This window comes from Carlito syrichta, unplaced genomic scaffold, assembly GCF_000164805.1.
Source record: "Carlito syrichta isolate Samal-C Ts95f unplaced genomic scaffold, Tarsius_syrichta-2.0.1 Scaffold305770, whole genome shotgun sequence".
Taxonomy (NCBI): domain Eukaryota; kingdom Metazoa; phylum Chordata; class Mammalia; order Primates; family Tarsiidae; genus Carlito; species Carlito syrichta.
This window is the reverse complement of record NW_007249866.1, coordinates 36,649-60,269: the sequence shown is the minus strand read 5'-3', so window position 1 is coordinate 60,269 and position 23,621 is coordinate 36,649. Positions and strand designations below refer to the sequence as shown.

The 23,621-nt window shown below is 44.3% G+C and overlaps 1 protein-coding gene across 2 annotated transcripts in view; it reads left to right on the top strand.

Annotated features, from left to right (window-relative positions):
* Positions 1–23,621, top strand: part of TOP3A (topoisomerase (DNA) III alpha) — a 56,210-nt gene that overhangs the window by 11,530 nt on the left and 21,059 nt on the right. The window contains exons 2-13 of one of the 2 annotated variants that reach the window (XM_008062621.1): positions 1,637–1,696; positions 3,131–3,204; positions 3,872–3,947; positions 4,984–5,092; positions 6,452–6,595; positions 6,753–6,923; positions 7,758–7,858; positions 9,595–9,669; positions 11,473–11,555; positions 12,780–12,987; positions 15,476–15,661; positions 15,819–15,948. In XM_008062621.1, coding sequence (XP_008060812.1) covers positions 1,637–1,696; positions 3,131–3,204; positions 3,872–3,947; positions 4,984–5,092; positions 6,452–6,595; positions 6,753–6,923; positions 7,758–7,858; positions 9,595–9,669; positions 11,473–11,555; positions 12,780–12,987; positions 15,476–15,661; positions 15,819–15,948 — 1,417 coding nt within the window. The remainder of the gene's footprint in view (positions 1–1,636; positions 1,697–3,130; positions 3,205–3,871; positions 3,948–4,983; positions 5,093–6,451; positions 6,596–6,752; positions 6,924–7,757; positions 7,859–9,594; positions 9,670–11,472; positions 11,556–12,779; positions 12,988–15,475; positions 15,662–15,818; positions 15,949–23,621) is intronic. The other variant, XM_008062622.1, reaches the window with a different exon arrangement.

Genomic DNA, 23,621 nt, shown 5'->3' with positions numbered 1-23,621 from the left:
TATTTTTATAAGCTTTGTAAAGAAGGTGAGACCTACTTAGAGAAAGAAGGTCTTGCTCATTCATAATGGCCACTGAAGAAGTGCTTTGTAAACTGGATTCCAGTTCTGACCGCGGCTCTGCGTGATTGGATGTCAGAGTCAGAAGGGACCTAGAGATAAACTTCATGCAGGAATAAATTGAGACTTAGAAAATTGAGTGAGCCAGGCTCGGGGGCTGAGCCTATAATCCCGCGCCTTTGGGTGGCTGAGGTGAGTGGATTGCCTGAGCCTGCGGGTTCGAGACCCACCTGGGCAACTTGGCGAGACCTCATCTCTACAATAAATCAAAAATGAGCCAGGCATGGTAGCGCATACCTGTAGTTCCAGCTACTTGGAAGGCTGAGGCGGAAGGATCGCTGGAGCCCAGCAGGTCGAGGCTGCGGTGGCCGGGAGCGGCCACTGCACTCCAGTCTGGATGACAGAGTGAGACTCCAACTCAAAAAAAAAACCAAAAAAAACTGAATGACTTACTTGTGGTCACCAGTTAATTATTGCAGTTTTGTGGCCAGGAAGCTGCAGAGATATATGGGGAAGAAGGAGAAAATCATTAAGACACAGGTCCTAAATCCTTTCTCTGTTATTAATTTGTCATATGATCTTGGACAAGTCCATTCTCATCTGTACGAGGACATTACATTAGTGATCTAAGGGTTACCTCCCAATGTAAAAATTTAATTCATGGATTTTGTTAAGTATGTGCATGGGAACTATTTTGAAGGGCCACTCAATAAGTGGTCTTAGTAAGTTATCCTAGTTTTTATCTATAAGAAATGCTTTTTTTTCTTTCTTGAGTCTGAGTCTCACATTGTCTCACTCTGACACTCATGGTTACCGCAGCCTCAACTTGCTGGGCTCAGTTGATCCTTCTGCTCCAGCCTTCCAAAGTAGCTGGAACCACAGGGGTGCACTACCACACCCAGTTAATTTTTTGATTTATTGAAGAGGTGAGGTCTCAGCAAGTTGCACAGGCTGGTTTGGAAACCCTGGACTCAGGCAATCCTCTTGTCTCCACCTCCCAAAGTGCTCCACCTCCCAAAGTGCTGGGATTACAGGCGTCAGCCACCGTGCCCAGCTTTCTTTCTTTTTTTTTTAGACAGAATCTCGCTCTGTCACCCAGCCAGAGTACAATTGCATGATCACAGCTCACTGCAGCCTAACTTCCTAGGCTCAAGTGATCCTCCCGAGTAGCCAGGAATATGGGTATGTGCCAACAGGCCAAGTAGCTTTTTTTTAAAATTTATATTTTTGGCTGGGTGCGTTGGCTCACACCTGTAATTCCAGCTCTTTGAGAGGCCAAGGTGGGAGGATTGCTTGATCCCAGGAGTTTGAGACCAGCCTAAGCAATTTAGCAAGACCCCCATATCTTAAAAAATCCAAAATGCGTGATCCCAGTTCCCAAAGTGCTGGGGTTGTAGGTGTGAGCCTCTATGCCCAGCCAATATATTTTGCATTTTTAATATTACCAGTTATCAGGGTTTTGCTTGATCTTTATGCTGAGTCACTTTTTAATGTAATTTGTATTTTTTATTTCTATTTTGCTTATTATTTATTTTCTATTTTGTTTATTATTTATTTCTATTTCTATTGTGTTTTATAGAGAGAAGGACTTTCTAAATTCAACAAGATCTATGAATTTGATTATCACCTGTATGGCCAGGTAGGTTACTAAAATATTTCCATCATAGAGCTAAACATCCATGTGCCATTTTGGTGTACATTCCTTGAATTTTTATTTATAGCTAAAAAGAGCAACTGTTTACTATAAATCCTCCCTAAATTACTTGTGTTGTAGAGTTATTTAACCAAGAGGAAGTAGCCTTGTCTTATGTAGAATATGTCACTGTCTTAAGAATAACTTACCTGTTGCTCCGGGCTCAGTGGCTCAGCCTGTAATCCCGCACCTTGGGAGGCTGAGATGAGTGGATTCCCTGAGCCCGCGGGTTCGAGACCTGCCTGGGCAACTTGGCAAGACCTCATCTCTACAGTAAATAAAAAAAAAAAAATTAGCTGGGCGTGGTAGTGCACGCCTGTAGTTCCAGCAACTCGGAAGGATCGCCAGAGCCTAGCAGGTCGAGGCTGCGGTGGCTGGGAGCGGCCACTGCACTCCAGTCTGGGTGACAGAGGGAGACTCCAACTCAAAAAAAAAAAGAATAACTGTTGCTACAACCTAAAGATTTCTGATAACACGATTTAAAATTTATAAGGAAATTTAATTAAAAAAAATTTTTTTTTTTGAGTCAGAGTCTCACTCTATGGCCCAGGCTGGAGTGCAGTGGCACGCTCACAGCTACCACATCCTCGACCTGCTGGATTTAGGTGATCATTCCACCTCAGCCTTCCAAGTAGCTAGAACTACAGATGTACGCCACCATACCCGGCTAGTTTTTTTGTTCTTTTTTGTAGAGATGAGGTCTCACCAAGTTGTTCAGGCTGGTCTCGAATCCCCAGGCTCAGGCAATCCTCTCGCCTCAGCCTCGCAAAGTGCTGGGATTACAGGCTGAGCCACCACGCCCGACCAAGAAATTTAATAAAATTTACTAAAGATTTCCTCTTTTTAATGAAATACGGTCCCATCTTAGCTCTTTTTAACAAGAAAGAAGCTAATGTACAATAGTTTGAAGAAATTTTAAATGATACAAAAGTCACCATGGTACTAGAATTAGAGTGTGATTGTATTCCTGTGGCTTTTGGCTTTGAGATTATTTATGTTTGTTTTTTTTCCCCAGTCAATTTTTTTTTTTTAAATAGAAATTTCCCAGCACTTTGGGAGGCTGAGGCAAGTGAATTGCCTGAGCCAGCGGGTTTGAGACCAGCCCAGGCAACTTGGCAAGACCTCGTCCCTACAGTAAATCAGAAATTAGCTGGGCATGGTAGCACGTGCCTATAGTTCCGGCTACTTGGAAGGCTGAGGCGGAAGGATCGCCAGAGCCCAGCAGGTCGATGCTAGGGTGGCTGTGAACATGCCACTGCACTCCAGCCTGGGTGATGAAGTGAAACTCCAACTTCAAAAAAAAAAAAAAAAAAGTTTCTCCTTTTCATTTGAATGATGTGGCAAAATATAACTACAACTAACTTGAATTTTGTTATTTAGAATGTTACCATGATAATGACTTCGGTTTCTGGACATCTTCTGGCTCATGATTTCCAGATGCAGTTTCGAAAATGGTTAGTACAGTTCCTAGAGGAAGGAACTTTAAAATAATTAAGTTGTGCTGGACTTGATGACTCAGCCTGTAATCCCAGCACTTTGGGAGACCAAGTTGAGTGAATTGTCTGAGCCCACGGGTTTGAGACCCACCTGGGCAACTTGGCGAGACCTTGTCTCTACAATAAATCAAAAATTAGCCAGGCGTGGTAGCATGCTCCTGTAATTGCCTCTGCACTCCAGTCTGGGCGACAGAGTGAGACTCCAACTCAAAAAAAAAAAAAAGATTATTAAGTTGTGAAATATTACAGGAATTTTGAGGTGTGTTCATCTTACTGTGTAATTTATGATATTAAAATGACCTGGGGTTTATCTGATTCATTCTGAATTTGTATCAGGTCTTTAGAATAAACAGCCACTTTTAGGTGTTGTGCAAAAATAACCAGACTTTTTCATATAGTTATTGGATTGCATTTATCCTATTGCAGATGACCATGAAAGGGTTCCAGAATTCTGCTTAGCAGCTCATGGGGAAGCAGACAGTGTACTGTGCAGGGAGTCATAGTCTTGCTTTCAGCTTACTAGAACCTTTTTTGTTTGGGATCCACTCATGAAGTCCCTGTCTCATTAGATTGGGGGCTCTTCTATGTACTACGGTGACACTTTGTGGTTTTGCTTCTTTTCTAGGCAGAGTTGCAACCCCCTTGTCCTCTTTGAAGCTGAAATTGAAAAGTACTGCCCAGAGAATTTTGTAGACATCAAGGTAGGATCTTTTGGAAGACATGGCACTGAAGTTGGAACAGCCACAGAGTCACACTGAGTGATTGTATTTTAAATGTATTGGCATTTGTTGATAAGATTTTTCCATCAAACTCAAAACCATGTTTTAAAAAGTTAATTCTTACCTTTTGTATAAATGAAGCTGTTCATTGAACTGCATGGCCAAGGGACTGAAGTAAACTTTTGACATGCATAGTAGTTATTTAAATAAATCCTAGGAATAAGTATTGTTAAAGTATTAGTTCTAGCCGGGCTCAGTGGCTCAGCCTGTAATCCCGCGCCTTTGGGAGGCTGAGGTGAGTGGATTGCCTGAGTCCGCGGGTTTGAGACCGCCTGGGCAGCGAGACCTCATCTCTACAATAAATCCAAAAAAAATCAGACAGGCGTGGTAGCGCATGCCTGTAATTCTGGCTACTCAGAAGGCTGAGGTGGAAGGATCGCCGGAGCCCAGCAGGTCGAGGCTGCGGTGGCCGGGAGTGGCCACTGCACTCTAGTCTGGATGACCGAGTGAGACTCCAGCTCAAAAAAAAAAAAAAAAAGTATTAGTTCTAGCCCCCATCCTACCCCTAGTTTGAGGGAGGAGGCTACAAAGTGTAAATGGTTGTTTGACAGTAAATTGCCAGTTCTCAAGCAGTCAGGGCACTTATAGCTATAGCTAATTACTTGCTAACTGGGAAACTTCTTAGGCTGAAACTCAGTCAGGGTTCATTTTTTAAAACCAAGACATATTTAGAACCGCTAGAATTGTATGTGTATGTTGGAGCTAAGATACAGTTTCATTATACTAGTGAAGTTGTATTAAATTCTCTGTTTTCTAGAAGCTTGTTTATGGTTCTGGGGGTTGTACTGGTGGCCCCATCATGAACGGTGGTAAATGCAGTTTTCTCTGACTCTTTCTCTTGCCAAGCTGGAACATTTTAAGAACAGCATTTATCTTCAGTCAGGTCCCTTTAGTGTAGAGGTGTCAAGTCGTTGCCCTGTAATTGTTCTCACCACTCTTTCCTTACTGTGAACTTCAGAAAACTCTGGAACGAGAGACGCGACAGTGCCAAGTTCTCGTGATCTGGACTGACTGTGATAGAGAAGGTGAAAACATCGGGTTTGAGATTATCCATGTGTGCAAGGCTGGTAAGTACAGCTACTGCTGCATTCCTCTACTTTGGACCCCCATAGAGTGTTCTCCTACCTATGTGTACACATGGGCTGTGGATGAGTTCCTTCACAGATACTTTTCCTCATGAATCAATCTGTGAGTCTCACCGCCTGTATGTCCTGGATCAAATCTCTGACCCCTTGGGAACCAGGACTTCCTAATCTGTATACAACTTTGACATGTTTCCTAGGGGTGCTGTAGCTATTAACTGAGTTAACAAATGATGTAGACCAGTTATTCCTTGTCAGGTGTCAGGTATAAGTACACTCCCAACTCCTTGAGAACAAGGATTTTATGTTCTATTTTTAAAATTGTATATTGAATATATACAAAAGAATGAATACACCATAAATAAAGTACAAAGAAAATTCTAAAATATTCTATTTGCTTTTTGAATCACCCATATTTATTGTACAATGCCTAGCAGTTATTAAATAAATAGTAGTGGATTTGGATGACGCTACAGGGTTAATGATTTTGGGTAATTTTTAGGAAGTGATGGATAGGCCATTCTCTTGCTCAAAGGATTGGATTGCTATTTTTCCCTATGTAATTTTGTGTTGAAAGCTATAATGCTATAATGACCCCTGGAAATTTAAATGCGTTAACTTTCTCTCTCTCTCTCTCTCTTTTTTTTTTTTTTTGAGTCGGAGTCTCACTCTGTCATCCAGGCCCTGGAGTGCAGTGACATGCTCACAGCCACCATAGTCTTGACCTCCTGGGCTCAGGTGATCCTTCCCCATCAGTCTTCCAAGTGACTGGAACCACAGGCATGCACCACCATGCCTGGCTAATTTTTCAATTTATTGTAGAGTCGAGGTCTCACCATGTTGCTCAGACTAGTCTTGAACCCCTGAGCTCAGGCAGTCCTCTCACCTACATCTTTCAAAGTGCTGGGGTTACAGGCATGAGCTACTGCACTCGGCCAAATGCATTAACTTTCAAGCACAGTGTATATGTCCTATATCTTTTCTGAAGGGACATGAATTCCCCCACTTGACCCTTTAATTAACAAAATTTTTCTTTTCCCTAAAGCTTAAGAGAGCAAATAAGATGAAGGTTTCAAGGTTTCAAAAGACTCAACAAGAGAACTTTAGTTATTAGCTAAAATTAACTCCTCTGTTATTTCTGACAACACTCAATTTAAAGGTTATAGTAATGTTTCCTTCTTAGATATTGTATACCACTGATTTAACCTGATAAGTAAATTAGGTCGCTCATAGCTTCTTGAACTGGTCTACCTTTATTTCAAGGTGGTTTGAGAAAAGAGAGGCCTTTATGATAGAGAGCAATGTGATTTGACTTTGACCTTGGTGACACCTTGTGTTTTCTAGTGAAGCCCAGTCTGCAGGTTTTGCGAGCCCGTTTCTCTGAGATCACACCCCGTGCTGTTAGGACAGCCTGTGAAAACCTGACTGAACCTGATCAGAGAGTGAGTGATGCTGTGGACGTGAGGCAGGAGCTGGACCTGAGGATTGGTGAGGAGCTGAATTGACCCCCCTCCTGTGGCCACATGGCACACTGATGTTGAGTTGTGGAACCAAAAGTAAGGTTCTGAATTAATGTGTCAGCCAGGTCTAACCTTGCCTTCCATCATTTTCTTGTTCTTTCCTTTGTTCCACCCTCACTCTCCAGGAGCTGCTTTCACCAGATTCCAGACCCTGCGGCTTCAGAGGATTTTCCCTGAGGTGCTGGCAGAGCAGCTCATCAGTTACGGCAGCTGCCAGTTCCCTACACTGGGCTTTGTGGTAGAGAGGTTCAAAGCCATTCAGGCTTTTGTGCCAGAAATCTTCCACAGAATTAAAGGTAAGACTAGGGGTTGTTTATGGTACAGGCCCAGGTATAGAAAGGGGGACTGTGAACTTTAATAACACTAATTAAATATGTAATTTTTTTTTTTTTTGAGTTGGAGTCTCACTCTGTCACCCAGACTGGAGTGCAGAGGCCACTCTCAGTCACCACAGCCTCGACCTGCTGGGCTCCGGCGATCCTTCTGCCTCAGCCTTCCAAGTAGCTGGAATTACAGTCGTGCACTACCACACCTGGCTAATTTTTAATTTATTGTAGAGATGAGGTCTCGCCAAGTTGCCCAGGCGGGTCTCGAACCCGCGGACTCAGGCAATCCACTCACCTCAGCCTCCCAAGGTGCAGGATTACAGGCTGAGCCACCGAGCCCGGCTTGTAATTTTTTTTTTAATCTTGCTGTCCTTACCTCATTACAGTATTACACCCTACCCCTTTCCAGTATTCAGAATTGACATAAAAGTTTCCATTGTTGGAGAAGTTGGTAAGCAGGAGCTAGGGAGAGTGAGGAAAAGAAGTTAGAAATAGGAAATTGGGGAGGGGTGAAGAAGAGGCGTTGGTGAACAGGAGCTGAGGAGGGAGAGGAAGAGGAGTTGGAAGTTGGGAATTGGGGAGAGTTGAGAGGAGTTGGAAAATGGGAACTGGGAAGGATGAGGAAGAGGAGTTGGTGAACAGGAGTTGGGGTAGGTGAGGAAAAGAAAAAAAAAGTTTCCTTTTTTATTCAGAAAGGCTTCCCTATTTCATATTCCTTTGACTTCTTTTGTAAAATACCTTTTTTCTGTCTATCACGTGGCTTCTCTGAGATACAGCCTTTCTGTTTGTCACTTGCCAATATAGTAACTCATGACCACAAAGATGGCATCGTAGAATTCAACTGGAAAAGGCATCGCCTCTTTAACCACACAGCTTGCCTTGTTCTCTATCAGTTGTGTATGGAGGTAAGAAGCTCTTTGAAACCCTAATGATCTAGGAAACATTTTGCACACCTGCCAAGCCGCTCCCTCTCTGTTGGAAGAGATGACCCTGTCCCTTTCCCGCTCTGAACTTTTAGCTTTAAGTTTGCATCTCAGGGCATCACTTTTTGGGGACCAGAAAGACTAGAAACCCGTGAGAATACCAGTAAAAGTTTGGAAGGGAAGGAACTGCAAACTATTAGATAAAATCAGAAATTTTGAGAACTGTATAGCTAAATTCCTTCCCACACTGTCACCAGCAAGTATTAGCTAGACAAGTCCAGATCATAGACTCCCAGAACTGAGAGGACAGCATCTGATCCAGCCTCCTCTTCATTTGTCACATGAGGAAATCTAGAGAGATGAAAGGTCAAACAAATGAGTGAGTTAATTTCATGTATTAATAAAACCCAGGAAGAAAATAAAGCAGCGTAAAGGGATAGAGAAAAGCTTCTAGGGACACAAAGTGGGGACTATTACAGATGTTGTGGTCATGAAAGGCCTCCTGGAAGGGTAATGTTTGAGTAGAGGCTAGAGTAATTAGAAGGAGGCTGCCAGGGAAGGAAATGTTGGGGACACGTGTGCCACAGAGAGGCACATGACCAGCTTGGGCCTCTGGCCATTCAGTAGCGAAGTTGGGCCTCCACTTTCATGTTTCCTGGCCTCAGGCTGATTGTCTACTTTGTGATGTCACTTTCTACCAGTCAACACGGACCTGCCTGGTTTAACCCATGGTCTGTGAGAGTGGCACCTAGGTAAAATTCTGAGCCCTCTAGACTTGATAAGTGATGGTGTGCTTCTTGGCTGGAGCCACCGACAGGTTTATTATTAATATGGTTAGGGGAGTGATAGTGATGGCCATGAAGTACCTGCTATGTGCCAGGCACATTGTGCTATGTGTTATTTTGTTTCATTCTGGTAATACCTCTGAGGACAGCGGTACCATCTCCATTTGACATATGAGGAAGCTAGAGAAAGTGAAGTGGCTCATCCATAGACACACAACAGCTGTACACAGCAGAGCATGAGCTGGAACCCAGTATGTTCCTGCCCTTCTGCTTACCACACTGCCTCCCCTATCTGTCCCCCACTCTACCTTTTGACCCTGGACTAACAGGAGTCTTTGTGACACTGTACATTTTCTGTTAAAACACCTCCCCTGCTTCTCCTTCACTAGGATGTGAAGAGGATAGACTTTGTGCTCATGAGCAGCTGGTCCCTAGTGTTGGGATGGAGAAATTCAGATTTTGATAAACAAATATCCTCATTAGCAAATTGCTTAAGCTGAGTTCTTTGTTCATTTACAGACTTGGAAGTGTGAAATTTGTTTTAAGATGAAAATTCTCCAGCTTTGTTGTAAAATTTCTCCTATTTCTGACCTGTATTATCCTGAATTTAAATTTAAAAAATAACTCTGCAGGTGTACATGGGAACCTGCACTTGGAAGATTTGTGGACTGTTGTATTCTTAAGCTTTGGAAGGAGGCTCCTTAAAGCTTGTGGAAATGCCCTTCAAAATCTGATTTGAGTGGGAAAGGAGTGTTGGGGTCCACCACACTGTTGGCTATAAGCGGCATTAAGTGGGGCACTCTCGTGGGCTGTCATTGTGGCTTCAGCAGGCGGCCAGTGTGGTCTGGGGTGATGAACAGGGGCTTGTTGACAGGAAGGCTGGAGAGAGCGCACCAACAGGTTCATGTGATCTTTGCTTTCCTGGCTTTCTAGGATCCCATGGCAACTGTGGTGGAGGTCAGATCTAAGCCCAAGAGCAAATGGCGGCCTCAAGCTTTGGACACAGTGGTATGTTTCAGACTGTTTCAGACACTGTGGACAATTACTTCCTGTTGTTGGGGCTATGGTTCTACTTCATGGACAGTGGCTTAGTGGAAAGAAGCAGCATCACCTATCACTGGACCACACAGCAAAGCACTTGGGACAGAAATGGGTCTACTTGGCCTCTTGATGATGATGATGATGATGATGATGATGAAGAATTAATTTATTTTTATGAGTTGGAGTCTCACTCTTTGTTGCCCAGGCTGAAGTGCAGTGGCATGCTCACAGCCACTGCAGCCTTGACCTGCTGGCCTCAGGCAATCCTTCTGCCTCAGCCTTCCAAGTAGCTGGAACTGCAGGCGCACACTGCCACGCCCGGCTAGTTTTTGTGATTTATTGTAGAGATGAGGTCTTGCCAAGTTGCCCAGGCTGGTCCCGAACCCCTAGGCTTAGGCAGTCCTCTCACCTCGGCCTCCCAAAGTGCTGGAATTACAGGCTGAACCACTGCACCCAACTGATTATTTTTTTTAAGTCAACAAATGCAATATAGCTGCATTATATAATGTTTGGGAAACAAAAAGGAAAGCAAATAATCTATAACTTCTAATTGCTGATATGATTTTGGTGTCTTTGTCCTTTGTTTAATACGTGCATTTTATACATATGGAGTATCTTGTGTTTTCTACTCAAGCATTTTTTAATATTACTGCATAATCTATGTAAATATTTTAAATAATCTGCTGTATTAACCAGCCTGAGGACAGGGCTTCTTAATTTTTTTGATCACAGGAAGAGCCATCCCATGGGATACAAATGTGAGTAAATCACTTTAGGAATATGCCTTTCCAGTCACAACTTAGCAGGAAAATTCAGGGTAGAATCACTGTCAGGGTTAACTCTGGAGGTTGAACATGCAGGGGCTGGCTGACATTCTTTGCCTTGGGGCAAGCCACAATAAGTATGTTTGTGTGTTGAAAGATACAAGGGGATTAATTTTATATACTAGTCATATTTGTTTTATTTCTCATTGGTTACATGTGCTTTGACATATAGTTGACAACATTGTTGGAGTGTCACCTAGAGAAAAGAACAGCTGATTATGCCCTTGGGGGCCTCAAAGAATGCTTTTCACCATCTGGCAGAATTTAGTGGGGCTTGGATAGTGTTCTCAAAGTGTGGTTCTATGTCAGAACAGTATGTTTAACTACTTGTTTAAAAATACAGATTTTAGGCTGGTCACGGTGGCTCACGCCTATAATCCTAGAACTTTGGGAGGCTGAGGTAAGAGGATTGCCTTAGCCCACAGGTTCGAGACCAGCCTATGCAACTTGGTGAGACCTCATCTCTACAATAAATAAAAAAAATTAGCCAGGTGTGGTGGCACGTGCCTGTAGTTCCAGCTACTTGGAAAGCTAAATCAGAAGGATCGCTTGAGCCCAGCAGGTCGAGGCTTTGGTGGCCATGAGCGTGCCGCTGCACTCCAGGCTGGGTGACAGAGTGAGACTCCAACTCAAAAAAAAAAATTGCAGATTTTGACTTCATTCTTGGCCATGCTCTGTCAGATTCCCCAGCTTCCAGGGTCTGTGAATCTGCTGGCTCCCAGGTGAGTTTTAACTGCTGCACATCCAAGTCCGAGAACCAGTGGATTGACAGTTGGCTCTGCCTGGCAGGTCCAGAAATCATTCTCAGACACAGTTACTCCTCCTCTCAGTGACAGAAGAGCCTTCAGTGACAGGGGCCAGACTTGTCTGAAGATGAGTTGTATAGTCAGGTCATGCCCTCTCATTCGTGCACTATACCTAATATGCCCATTGACCCATTTCACAGGAGCTTGAGAAGCTGGCTTCTCGAAAGTTGAGAATAAATGCTAAAGAAACCATGAGGATTGCTGAAAAGCTCTACACTCAAGGGTAAATATACTGGATTTTGGAGTATAATTTGAAGTATTTTTATTAGGATGAAATATTTGAAAATAGAGCTCCTGGGGAAACAGATTGTGTAAGTATCAGGGCTGACGTGAAAGGATTTTGACATTGACTCCACTAATATAGAAAAGGCATTTCAGTGTGTGTGTGTGTTTATTTTTTTTTAAGTTGAAGTCTTACTCTGTCACCTAGGTTGGAATACAGTGGCATGCTCACAGCTACCTCAGCCTCGACCTGCTGGGCTCAGGCGATCCTTCCACCTCAACCTTCGAAATTGCTGGAACCACAAGCACGCATCACCCCACCCAGCTAATTTTTGGATTTATTGTAGAAACAAGGTCTTGCCAAGTTTCCCAGGCTGATCTCGAGCCCGTGGACTCAGGCTATCCTCTTGCCTCAGCCTCCTAAAGTGCTGAGATTACAGGTGTGAGCCACTGTACCCCGCCATATTTCAGTGTTTTTAGGTGGCTCATTTAAATTTAAAATTACATATAGAGTCCACATTTTAGGCTTATTGGAGAGCATTATTTTTTATATACTCTAAGGAAAGTTACAGGAGCACATACTGGTTGAACTGTCGGGCCCAGTGAGGTTCGTGGACTGCAGTTGGTCTGTCAAACTGAATCAAAGAAAAGTGAGTGGTGGCTGGGCACAGTGACTCATGCATGTAATCCCAGCACTTTGGGAGGTGGATGCAAGAGGATTGCCTGAGCCCACTAGCAACTTGGTAAGACTTCATCTCTACAATAAGTCAAGAACTTAGCTGGGCATGGTGGTGTACGCCTGTAGTTCCAGTTTCTTGGAAGACTGAGGCAGATGGATTGCCTGAGCCCAGCAGGTTGAAGCTGTGGTGGCCATGAGTGTGCCACTACACTCTAGCCTGGGTGGCAGAGTCAGACTCCAACTCCAAAAAAAGAAAAAGAAAGGTGATTGGTGTGCCCAGGTCACAAGGCTGCTTGGCAGAGTGCTGGACCTTCACCCTGCATCATCCTGCCCCTTTCATTTCTTCTTTGGCTTTTTGAGTGTCCTAGAGAGAGAGCTGGCTGCTTTTTAGCCTATGCGGTATTATATCTCAGAACTTTGCTCAATATAGGTAACCTAGGCTGCTTTCAGTTGAATTGACTATATCAGATGGGTGATTGCAGGTGTTATCAGATGCTTTCAGTTCATAAACCAAAGAGCCTTCACATTTCCTTTTGTTTGTCTTAGGTACATCAGCTATCCTCGAACGGAAACAAACATTTTCCCCAAAGACTTAAACTTGACAGTGTTGGTGGAACAACAGACCCTGGATCCACACTGGGGGGCTTTTGCCCAGAGCATTCTGGAACGGGGCGGCCCCACCCCACGCAATGGGAATAAGTCTGACCAAGCTCACCCTCCCATTCACCCCACCAAATACACCAACAGTTTGCAGGTTGGTTTCCCTGAATGTGCTACCTTCTGAAACCCAGAGGGAGGTGCTAAGGATCAGTAATAGGATTTGAATTTATTTTATGGACTCTAACTAGAAGAACTAAGGGATCTTGAAATAGCTCTTCCTTTTTAGAAAAGAGAATTCGCCAGGTTCGGTGGCTCAGCCTGTAATCCCAGCACTTTGGGAGGCCGAGGTGAGAGGATTGCCTGAGCCTGAGGGTTCAAGACCCGCTCAGGCAACTTGGTGAGACCTTGTCTCTACAATAAATCAAAAACTAGCTGGGTGTGATAGGCGCGCCTGTAGTTCCGGCTACTTGGAAGGCTGAGGCAGAAGGATCATCAGACCTCAACAGGTTGAGGCTGCGGTGGCTGGGAGCTTTGCCACTGCACTTCAGTCTGGATGATTGAGTGAGACTCCAACTCAAAAAAAAAAAAAAAGAAAGAAAGAAAAGAGAATTCAGTGTCAAACTTCTCCTATTTCACAATATTCTGGTTGGCTTTTATGAAAGGCCACCCCCATGGTGGGCCCCACTCCCACTCCAGGCCCATATCCCCACTCTGTCAGCTTCGGAGGCTTCTACCCTTGTCCCTCACACAGCTTAGACAACATACCTCCTCGTACCCATGCCCAGCCCCTGCCCTCACCCCTGCAGCGAACCTTATGGCCTTTAAGTAATTGGAGAATCCTATCTGTCTTTCCATGCCTGGATTGGGTTCTGTTGCCTTCCTGAAACTTTGCTACCACCCACTGTCATGCTCCAGTCACTGTGGAATTTCCCTACTCATCCCTGCTTGATTGTCTGAGGGTCTCAGTTGTTTCCTTAGCCAGGGCAGTAGGCTCTGCAAGCATAAGAGTCATTTAGGTTTGAATTAGGTAATCAAAGACTTAATGAGTCTCACTGTATTAGAAGCCCATGAGATGTTCGTATGCATATCCTATAATTCCTCTTCTAAGAGTTTGTTCAGAGGAAATAATTTATGTCTGTAAATGTTAACTGTAGCATATGAGGCTTCCGAAAGTTGGAAGCATCATGTTCTAAAAACAGATTTGGCAAAAAACATTATGGTATATCTAAGCAATCATTAAATATCATACTTAAAAATACTGTAGCAAATGAGAACATGCCCATGGGATATAGCATTAAAAAGTAGTTTTTACAACCATGCGCGGTAGCTCACGCCTTCAATCTCAGTACTTTGGGATGCTGAGGTGTGCGGTGGCCATGAGTGTGCCACTGTACTCCAGCCTATACAACACAGTGCGACTCCAATGCAGTAAAAAAAAAGTTTTTACAAAGCTACTTGAGGCTACAATTTTATTATGATTATATGTGTACAATAAAAAACAATGTGGCGGGGCTCGGTGGCTTAGCCTGTAATCCCGCGCTTTGGGAGGCTGAGGTGAGTGGATTGCCTGAGCCCCCCCCGCCCCTGCGGGTTCGAGACCCGCCTGGGCAACTTGGCGAGATCTCATCTCTACAATAAATTTTTAAAAATCAGCTGGGCGTGGTAGCGTGTGCCTGTGATTCCAGCTACTCGGAAGGCTGAGGTGGAAGGATCACCGGAGCCCAGCAGGTCGAGGCTGCGGTGACCAGAAGCGTGCCATGGCACTTCAGTCTGGGAGGCAGTGAGACTCCAACTCAAAAAACAAAAAAAAAAAGCAATGTGGTTCCTAGTAGAGGGTAGAATTATGGGAATTATTTTCCTTTCTTATAAGCTTTTGTATTTTTTTTTTTTTTTTTGAGTCAGAGTCTCACTCTGTTGCCCAGGCTGGAGTGCAGTGACACGATCATGGCCACCACAACCTCAACCTGCTGGGTTCAGGTGATCCTTCTACTTCAGCCTTCCAAGTAGCCAGAACTATAGGCATGTGCCACCACACCCAGCTAATGTTTTTATTTTTTAAAATATTGTTATTTTATTTTATTTTTTTAAGCAGGATTTTTTGAGAAGATAGAAAAGCTCCCACAGTGGGAGGGGACCTGAAATGGTTGCCCATGTTTTTATTTTTATTATTTTTTTTTTATTGTAGAGATAAGGTCTCTCCAAGTTGCTCAGACTGGTCTCAAACCCCTGTGCTCAGGCAATTCTCTCGCCTCTGCATTCCAAAGTGCTAGGATTACAGGAATGAACCACTGTGGTTGGCTCCATGTCACTTATATTTGGAGGAGTCTCTGGCTAACTTATGCTTTGGTCATGTTTTCTGCTGAGATTGAGTTTGTATCAAATAACCACTTCCTAATCTGGAGGAGAAGATGATTCCCCTGCTTATCTTTGCCCAGTTAGAATTGTGAGATATGGCAGCTTGAACCCTTCCCTTCTCCAGCATTTGTCTGATGCTCCATGTTAGTGCAATACCTAAGGATCGGTGTGGCCTGTTTAGAATTTTAGGCTGAAAGGTGGCATAAACCAAGTTTAAACTACCAGTAATGGTCCTCTTCATGAGAGGTGATATCCTGGAAGGAGTTTCAGACTTCTTTTCTTCCTAGGGAGACGAGCAACGGCTGTATGAGTTTATTGTTCGCCATTTCCTGGCTTGCTGTTCCCAGGATGCACAGGGGCAGGAGACCACCGTAGAGATTGACATTGCTCAGGAACGCTTTGTGGCCCATGGCCTCATGATTCTGGCCCGAAACTATCTGGACGTGTATCCATATGACCATTGGAGTGACAAGGTGATAAAGAGGTGGGCCCCAAGGAAAGGGAGGACAGGCTTGCTCCCAGCCCTGAGCTGTCTGATGGAGCAGGATCATGTTGCTTGAAATGGTGGTTGCCTTTTGCCTGAGTGTGATGACAGAATAATCTGACTGCTGTGTCTGCTGCTCCCTGTAGATCCTTCCTATCTATGAGCGAGGCTCCTGCTTTCAGCCCAGCACTGTGGAAATGGTGGATGGGGAGACCAGCCCACCCCAGCTGCTCACTGAGGCTGACCTCATTGCCCTCATGGAAAAGCACGGCATTGGTCAGTAGCTCCTCTGGGTAACTCGCGCATCTCTTGAGTACTTTGTGTATACTAATCTCTAGTCTTCATATGACTCTATGGCAGGTGCTATATCTCTTTTGTAGTTGAAATGAGGCTTATAGAGGTTAAGGTCACAGAGTATATGAGTCATTAAAGCCTGGTCCAAATAACTTCACAGTCAGTGCTCCTTAACCCTGCACTGTACCACACAAATAGTGACAGAGACTTATCCCATGACTCAAGGCCCAGCTGGGAACATTCCTTGACTGGCCACATGGAAATTTGCTCTTCTTATTCAAAAGGAACAACAAATAAGGTACCAGCAATTGAAATGAGAGATTTGACTGGGTGTGGTGGCTTACACTTGTAATCCCAGCACTTTGGGAGGCCAAGGCTCAAGAATTGCAGAAAATTGAGATCAGTCTGAGTCACATAGTAAAACCTCATTTCTACAAAACATACAGAAATTAGCTGGGCATTGTGCTATGCACAATGGGAGTCTGAAGCGGAAGGATCACTCACTTGAGCCCAGGGGGGAAAAAAACACAAAATCTTGGAAATTCATTATATAAATCTGTATTTTAATCTTTTGAAGTATGTGGCAACCCTGAGCCTCCTTCCCATGTGGCTTCCTGTTCATACTCACATTGACCTGATATATGGCAGGACCCTGCTATTGCATGGGTGTCTGGATTCTTAGATTTTTGTTAAAGCATTTTCCATAATTTCTTAGGGCTCAGAAATTAAGTTTTCTTGTTTTTGTTTTTGTTTTTTTTGAGTTGGAGTCTCACTCTGTCGCCCAGACTGGAGTGCAGTGACTGCTCCCGGCCACCGCAGCCTCGACCTGCTGTGCTCCAGCGATCCTTCCGCTTTAGCCTTCCAAGTAGCTGGAATTACAGGCGCAGGCTACCACACCTGGCTAATTTTTTTGATTTATTGTAGAGATGAGGTCTTGTCAAGTTGCCCAGGCGGGTCTCAAACCCGCGGGCTCAGGCAATCCACTCACCTCAGCCTCCCAAAGCTCGGGATTAGAAGCTGAGCCACCCAGCCCAGCTAGAAATTAAGTTTTTTAAAAATACCAGACCAGAATTGTGCATTTCCCAATAGATCTTGTGGCTTAAACTTTGCAGGTTGATCCTTGTGACTGATCTGCTGCTCCCTCCCTCTGCTTTTGTCATGACTCTTGAGGGCTATCTCTGGTAAACCTAGTCCAGGAAGGCCAGCAGTATGATGGAGGGGAATGGAGTTCTCTGGGCATTCCAGAAGTAGTGCATTCCATCCAGAGCCCAGCTTCATAGTCCTATGACTAAGGAAGAAGTGCTCAAATTTGGAGTCCACAAGCATCACTGGGATAACCAGAAACCCTGCAGCTTTAGTTAATGTTAGAGGGTGTTTACCCATCATGATTCATTAAAAATGTATGAGGCCTACTAGTGTGAGACCTTGAACCAGGCTCCAGAAACACAAAGAGGAATAAGATCTCATCTTTCCCTTCAAGGACTCAGTCTAGCAGAAGAATCAAGCCAAACCAACGTGTTGAATACAGTGTGATGGGGTTCTGCAGGGAGGAGGCAATGAAGAAAATGTCAAGGAATGGGGCAGGTGTGAGGAAGGGCACGAGAGGAGGAAAACACAAACCCGCTATGGCTCGAGCTGGGCACTTAGTGGGGGTGGTTATAAAAGATAAGGAAAGAAAGATGACTCCAGTCAACATTGTGGGACTTGCCAAGCTGAGAGACATGGATACTGTTTTGGGAAAGGGCTGTATATACAAAGTAACACCCAAATGCAAGAGTTACTGATAAACTAAAGAATGAGACAGATAAATCAGTTTGTTGGTAGAAAGTGATTTATTGGGAAACTTAAGAGACAGAAGTGTGGTTTTGGTGACAGCAAGACAGGTAGATCTCTGTGCTGTTACCCCCTAGACCCAGAACTTACATACCATAGGGAAAGGGTATATGTGCTTCAGAAGGAATGTTTAGGACAATTAAAGTTGAGCCCCCTGGGAAAGGGAAGAATGCTATGTACATCATAGCCGTAGGGCAGGGCGCACAGTGAGTGTTTAAGATGACATTAAGATTAGGCCAGGATTTACAAGCTCTTACTTAAGGAGCAGTAGACAAAGTAGAAACCTTAGAGACATTCCGGGAACTGGGTTAATCAGAAGTCAACATGATGGATTAGCATCCAAGATGGAATTGCTTTAGCCTTCACAGATGTTGACACGTGGTCAGTAGGGAGCCATCTAAAATTTCAGTATTAAAATTTTTAACATAGGGCTGGGAGCGGTGGCTCATGCCTATAATCCCAGCACTTTTGGAGGCTGAAGTGAGAGGATTGCTTGAGCTCATGGGTTTGAGACCAGCCTGGGCAACTTGGTGAGACCTCATCTCTACAATAAAATAAAAAAATTAGCCGGGCATGGTGGTATGTGCCTGTAGTTCCAGCTACTTGGAAGGCTGAGGCTGAGGCGGAAGGATAACCTGAGCCCAGTAGGTCGAAGCTGTGGGAGCCGTGAATGTGCCATTGCAGTCCAGCCTGAGCAACAGAGTGAGACTTCAACTCAAAAAGTATGTATATTTTTAAATAAAATATTTAATATTACTATTTAAAAAATATTAACTGCTTGATTGAGACATAATTTACATACCATACAATTCACTCATCTAAAATGTATAATTCACATTTTTAGTATATTCACAAAGTTATACAACCCTCATCACAGTTTCAGAAGATTTTCATGACCTCACAAAGAAATCTCAAACCCTTTAACAGTCACTCCTCGTTGTTGACAAAAATGGCAAACTCTAAAATGTTGAAAGACATTAATTCTGAGCCAAATGTGAGTAACGTAGGCCTGTGGCACAGTCCCCAGAGGTCCTGAGACCTTGTGCCCAAAATAGTTAAATTACAATATAGTTTGATACATTTTAGGGAGATAGAAGTTACAGGCAATACATAAATCAATTCCTGTGATCATTAAGTGGTCCCAGGAAGGCAGGACATCTCCAAATGGGGCCTTATAAGTAAGTCATGGCTGAATTAAAAGATTTTCTGATTGGCATCTGGTAAGAAAAGGTTAAACTCTGACTACATAATTTGAAATCAGTAAAAGAAACGCTGAGTTAAGGGCACATAAGGACGTCTAGGTTCTTTTTTTTTTTTTTTTTTTGAGTTGGAGTCTCACTCGGTCGCCCAGTCTGGAGTGCAGTGGCCGCTCCCAGCCACTGCAGCCTTGACCTGCTGGGCTCCAGCAATCCTTCCGCCTCAGCCTTCCAAGTAGCTGGAACTACAGGCGCGTGCTACCACGCCCGCCTAGTTTTTTTAATTTATTTTGGAGATGAGGTCTCGCCAAGTTGCCCAGGCGGGTCTCGAACCTGTGGGCTCAGGCAATCCACTCACCTCAGCCTCCCAAGGGTGTGGGGATTACAGGCTGAGCCACCGAGCCAGCTACGTCTAGGTTCTTGACATGTAGATGAGATCTCCTAGGTAGCAGTCAGTAGAATAGATGGCAAGTGTTTTAAGAGGCCTCCAGCTCCTCCAGGAATCCCCAAGCAGGGGATTTTATGCAGATACTAATTTCCCTAAGAGACAGCTTTGCAGGATCATAAAATAATTTGCTTTTCTGCTTTATTTGTTACTTAATGTTATGCTAGAGTCAGACTGAGAAATAAGCCACATTATATAGGGTTAATAAAAATCTGCCTGATGGACTATTGCCTTACTAGACTCTGGTATGGTCATGCGCTCTTTGAGCTATGGCTATCCCCATGTTTCCTGACTTTGACCCCCTTCCCTACCTTGGGGAGGTGAATTCCTCTTTCTTTCTCTCTGTTTCTCTCCAATTTTCTAAATAAACTAAATCCTTCACTCTGGAAAGAAAAAAAAAATCTGCCTGATGAAACCTTATGATTTGTAGAACTTGACCCCACAGGCCCCTTAGTTAGGAATTTGGGGAAGAGAAAAACGGGTCAGAGATTACTATTGAAGACCACTCTAAGGGGAAAAAAAGATCAAAATTTAGTTTTCATCATTTTCCTCTACCTCTAGCTCCCCCAGTCCTAGGTAACCAGCAATATTTCTGATTGGTAGATTTGCCAATTTTAGACATTTCCTTTGAAAGGAGTCTTACTATACATGGTCTTTTGTAACTAACTTGTTTTACTTAGCATCTTATCCTCAAGGTTCATCCATGTTATAGCATGTATCAGAAGTTTTTTGCTCTGTCACCCAGACTGGAGTTCAGTGGTGCAATCACAGCCCACTGTGATGCCAGGTGGAATGTGGCGCAAAACTTGTAGATTCTCTTGACTCAACCCTAAAGTGAATTTTAGAGTGGCCAGCAAAGTTTCAAAAGTTTATTAGCAAAAAGAAGAGAGGTGTTGGGTCCATGGGCTGAGCTGGTGCCATAGTATACAAAGAATTACACGGAAATTAAATTAGGAAAAAATTGTTTATTTAGACAGTCGATCAGAGAAAAAGAGTGAATCTGCCTCTCCAAGATTGGAGAGGGGGCCAGATGTTCAAGGACCATTTGGCAGCAAATGCTGGAGGCTGGGTTTTTTTTTAATAGTTTCTTTTCCAGGAGGCTGGGAATGGGAAGTGATTTGCAAAGAGCATTCCTGTGAAAAGTGATGATAGGACGGGGTTGTCATTGCCATGGTGATTAGCTGTTTATGAGAGCAGCAGCCTGAGTTTCAGGTAATCAGTCATGTAGACAGGGAGATTGGGCCATGGTCTGTGAAACAAAGTCTTAAGACACAAATGTTAATTTTCAGGTGTCCTTGGATTTAGGGAACCAAAAGTTACTTAGCTGAGAGTGTACTGTTTATGGGTGAGATAGCAGGAGAGTTAGGGTAGAAAAATATTCTTGGGAGAAATGGCAAGAGAGTTGGAGATTATTGTTACCCTTAATTTCTTTCATCTCCGAGACCAGGTGGTTTGTCACGTAAACAGGACTGGGCTGATATCTAGAAACATATTCTTAGAACAAAGCTGCTAATTGTGAAATCTTGGTGCCAGTTACTGTGAAAGGCACGGGGAACAGCCAGAAGGATGTCTCCCGAGATGGCACCAACACTAGGGAACCTAACAAAGACAACAAAGGCCGTAAATTCCTGCCTCTCACGAAACTTAAACTCATGTACAAACATTATCTCCCTATAGGAATACTACCTCATAGCTCCCTCCAATGAAGACCCTAAGATGGCTCTGGCTGGCACGGCCAGGCTCAGAGAGCACAGGCCGCCCCCTCCCAAAACTGATAAATACAGACCTCTCTCTTGCCCTCTCTCTCTCACTCCCTTTTCCCACCAGGCGGTTACAGACCTCCTTCCCTCTCCCTGTAGCCGCTGCTCTAATAAATCTCTTGGCCTCAAAGGGTACCGAGTCTCACTGGCGCCATCGTCCTTCATACTAGGAGTAGGTTATAGGTTTACTTATCAGTGACTCTAGACAAAGGAGTTAATTAAGCTTGCCTCAGAGGTAACAGAGCCTATCAGAAAGTAAGACATGCCAGGCAAGGTGGCTCATGCCTATAATCCCAGCACTGTGGGAGGCCGAAGTGAGTGGATTGCCTGAACCCACGGGTTCTAGACCAGCCTAGGCAACTTTATGAGACCTCATCTCTACAATAAATCAAAAAATTAGCTGGGTGTGGTGGTCCATGCTTGTAGTTCCAGACACTTGGAAGATGGAGACAGAAGGATCACCTGAGCCCAGTAGATCGAGGCAGCGGTTGCCGTAGGCATGCCATTGCACTCCAGCCTGGGTGACAGAATGAGACTCCAACTCAAAGAAAAAGAAAGTTAGACATTATTCATTATAAGACAAAAGTGTGAGCCAGTGCCAAGCTGCCTGCCCAAAATAGCCCAGATAGCTCCATTATGACTTTTGTCCTTCCAAGAGGAAAGAAAGAGAAGGAAGAATTTTCATACCATAAAGGGCTAGTCTCTGTTGTAAAAGAAAGACTGTGTTTTTGCTCTTAACTAAGAAACTAGATATATTTTCACAACAATTGATATGCTAAACATGGTGGGGCACAAGTAATCTCTCTGCTTCTGATGGGAGGAAGGGTGGTCTCTTCTAGAGCATATATTGGCTTTTGTAGGAGATCTACCAGACTTTTGCAATTCACAAGTTCATAAGCTAAAAGGAGACCTTATTATCATTTCTATGGCTTTGATATTCCACCTTCCACTGGGAACTTGAAAGGCTTTTAGTGTCTACTCAGTGGCCCCACCTGTAATCCCAGCGCTTTGGGAGGCCGAGATAAGTGGATTGCCTGAGCCCGCAGGTTCAAGAACCCTTTTCAAAAAAAAAATAAAGTATAAAATAAAATAAAATAATAAACAATGTCTGAACACTTCCTATAAACCTGACAAGAAATTTATCTGTGTCTAACCTGTACTAGCTACCCTGCCTCAACTTCCCCCTTAGATATTTTCGATCCTATAATCATGTAGGGTACAAAGAGATCGAAGGTCCATTTTCTTTTTTTTTATGAGTTGGAGTCTCACTCTGTCACCCAGACTGGAGTGCAGTGGCCGCTCCCGGCCACCGCAACCTCGACCTACTGGGCTCCGGCGGTCCTTCCGCCTCAGCCTTCCGAGTAGCTGGAACTACAGGTGTGCGCTACCACGCCCGGCTGATTTTTTTATTTATTGTAGAGATGAGGTCTCGCTGCCCAGGCGGGTCTTGAACACATGGGCTCAGGCAATCCACTCACCTCAGCCTCCCAAGGCGCAGGATTACAGGCTGAGCCACCGAGCCCAGCTCGAAGGTCCATTTTCTGTGAATTCGGCAAAGCTGGTAGTGGGCGTGGTCCTGTTGTAGGAAAACAGAGAGACCATGACACCGAGGCTAATTCGAGAAGCAGCATTTTATTGGCACCAGTGTGGCTCAGCAGGCCAGTACTCCAAGGCTGAGCAACCCAGAGAAAGAAGAAAAGGGTTTTATATGTTAGTTTAGGTAAGGGAGGGGGTTGGGTTTATGCTATACATTTTTCTTTGGAATTTGCAAAGTTATATTTAGCAAAACCAGATTTTCAATGAACAGATTGTTTCCAGGATATACATGACAAGCAGGGATGTAAACTGATACCTTCACAAAGAGAGGATGGGAGGGGGTAAGGTTGTGAATCAGTTATTATCCTGCATTTAAAGGAAGGCAGCTCCTGGCTATTTGGTTTTCTCACGTCCCATGTCTAGCAGGTTTGGAGCATGCAGGTTGATTTTTATTTATTTATTTATTTATTTATTGAGGTGGAGTCTCACTCTGTCACCCAGACTGGAGTGCAGTGACTGCTCCCGGCCACCACAGCCTCAACCTGTTGGGCTCTGAGGATCCTTCCACCTCAGTCTTCCAAGTAGCTGGAACTACAGGCACGCGCTACCACGCCTGCCTAATTTTTGTTTTGATTTATTGTAGAGATGAGGTCTCACCAAGTTGCCCAGGTGGGTCTCGAACCTGCGGGCTCAGGCAGTCCGCTCACCTCGGCCTCTCAAAGTGCTGGGATTACAGGCTGAGCCACTGAGCCCGGCCGCAGGTTGATTTTTAAAAAGGAATAATTTAGCCGGGCTCGGTGGCTCAGGCTGTAATCCTGCTCCTTTGGAGGCTGAGGTGAGTGGATTGCCTGAGCCCGCGGGTTCGAGACCGGCCTGGGCAGCGAG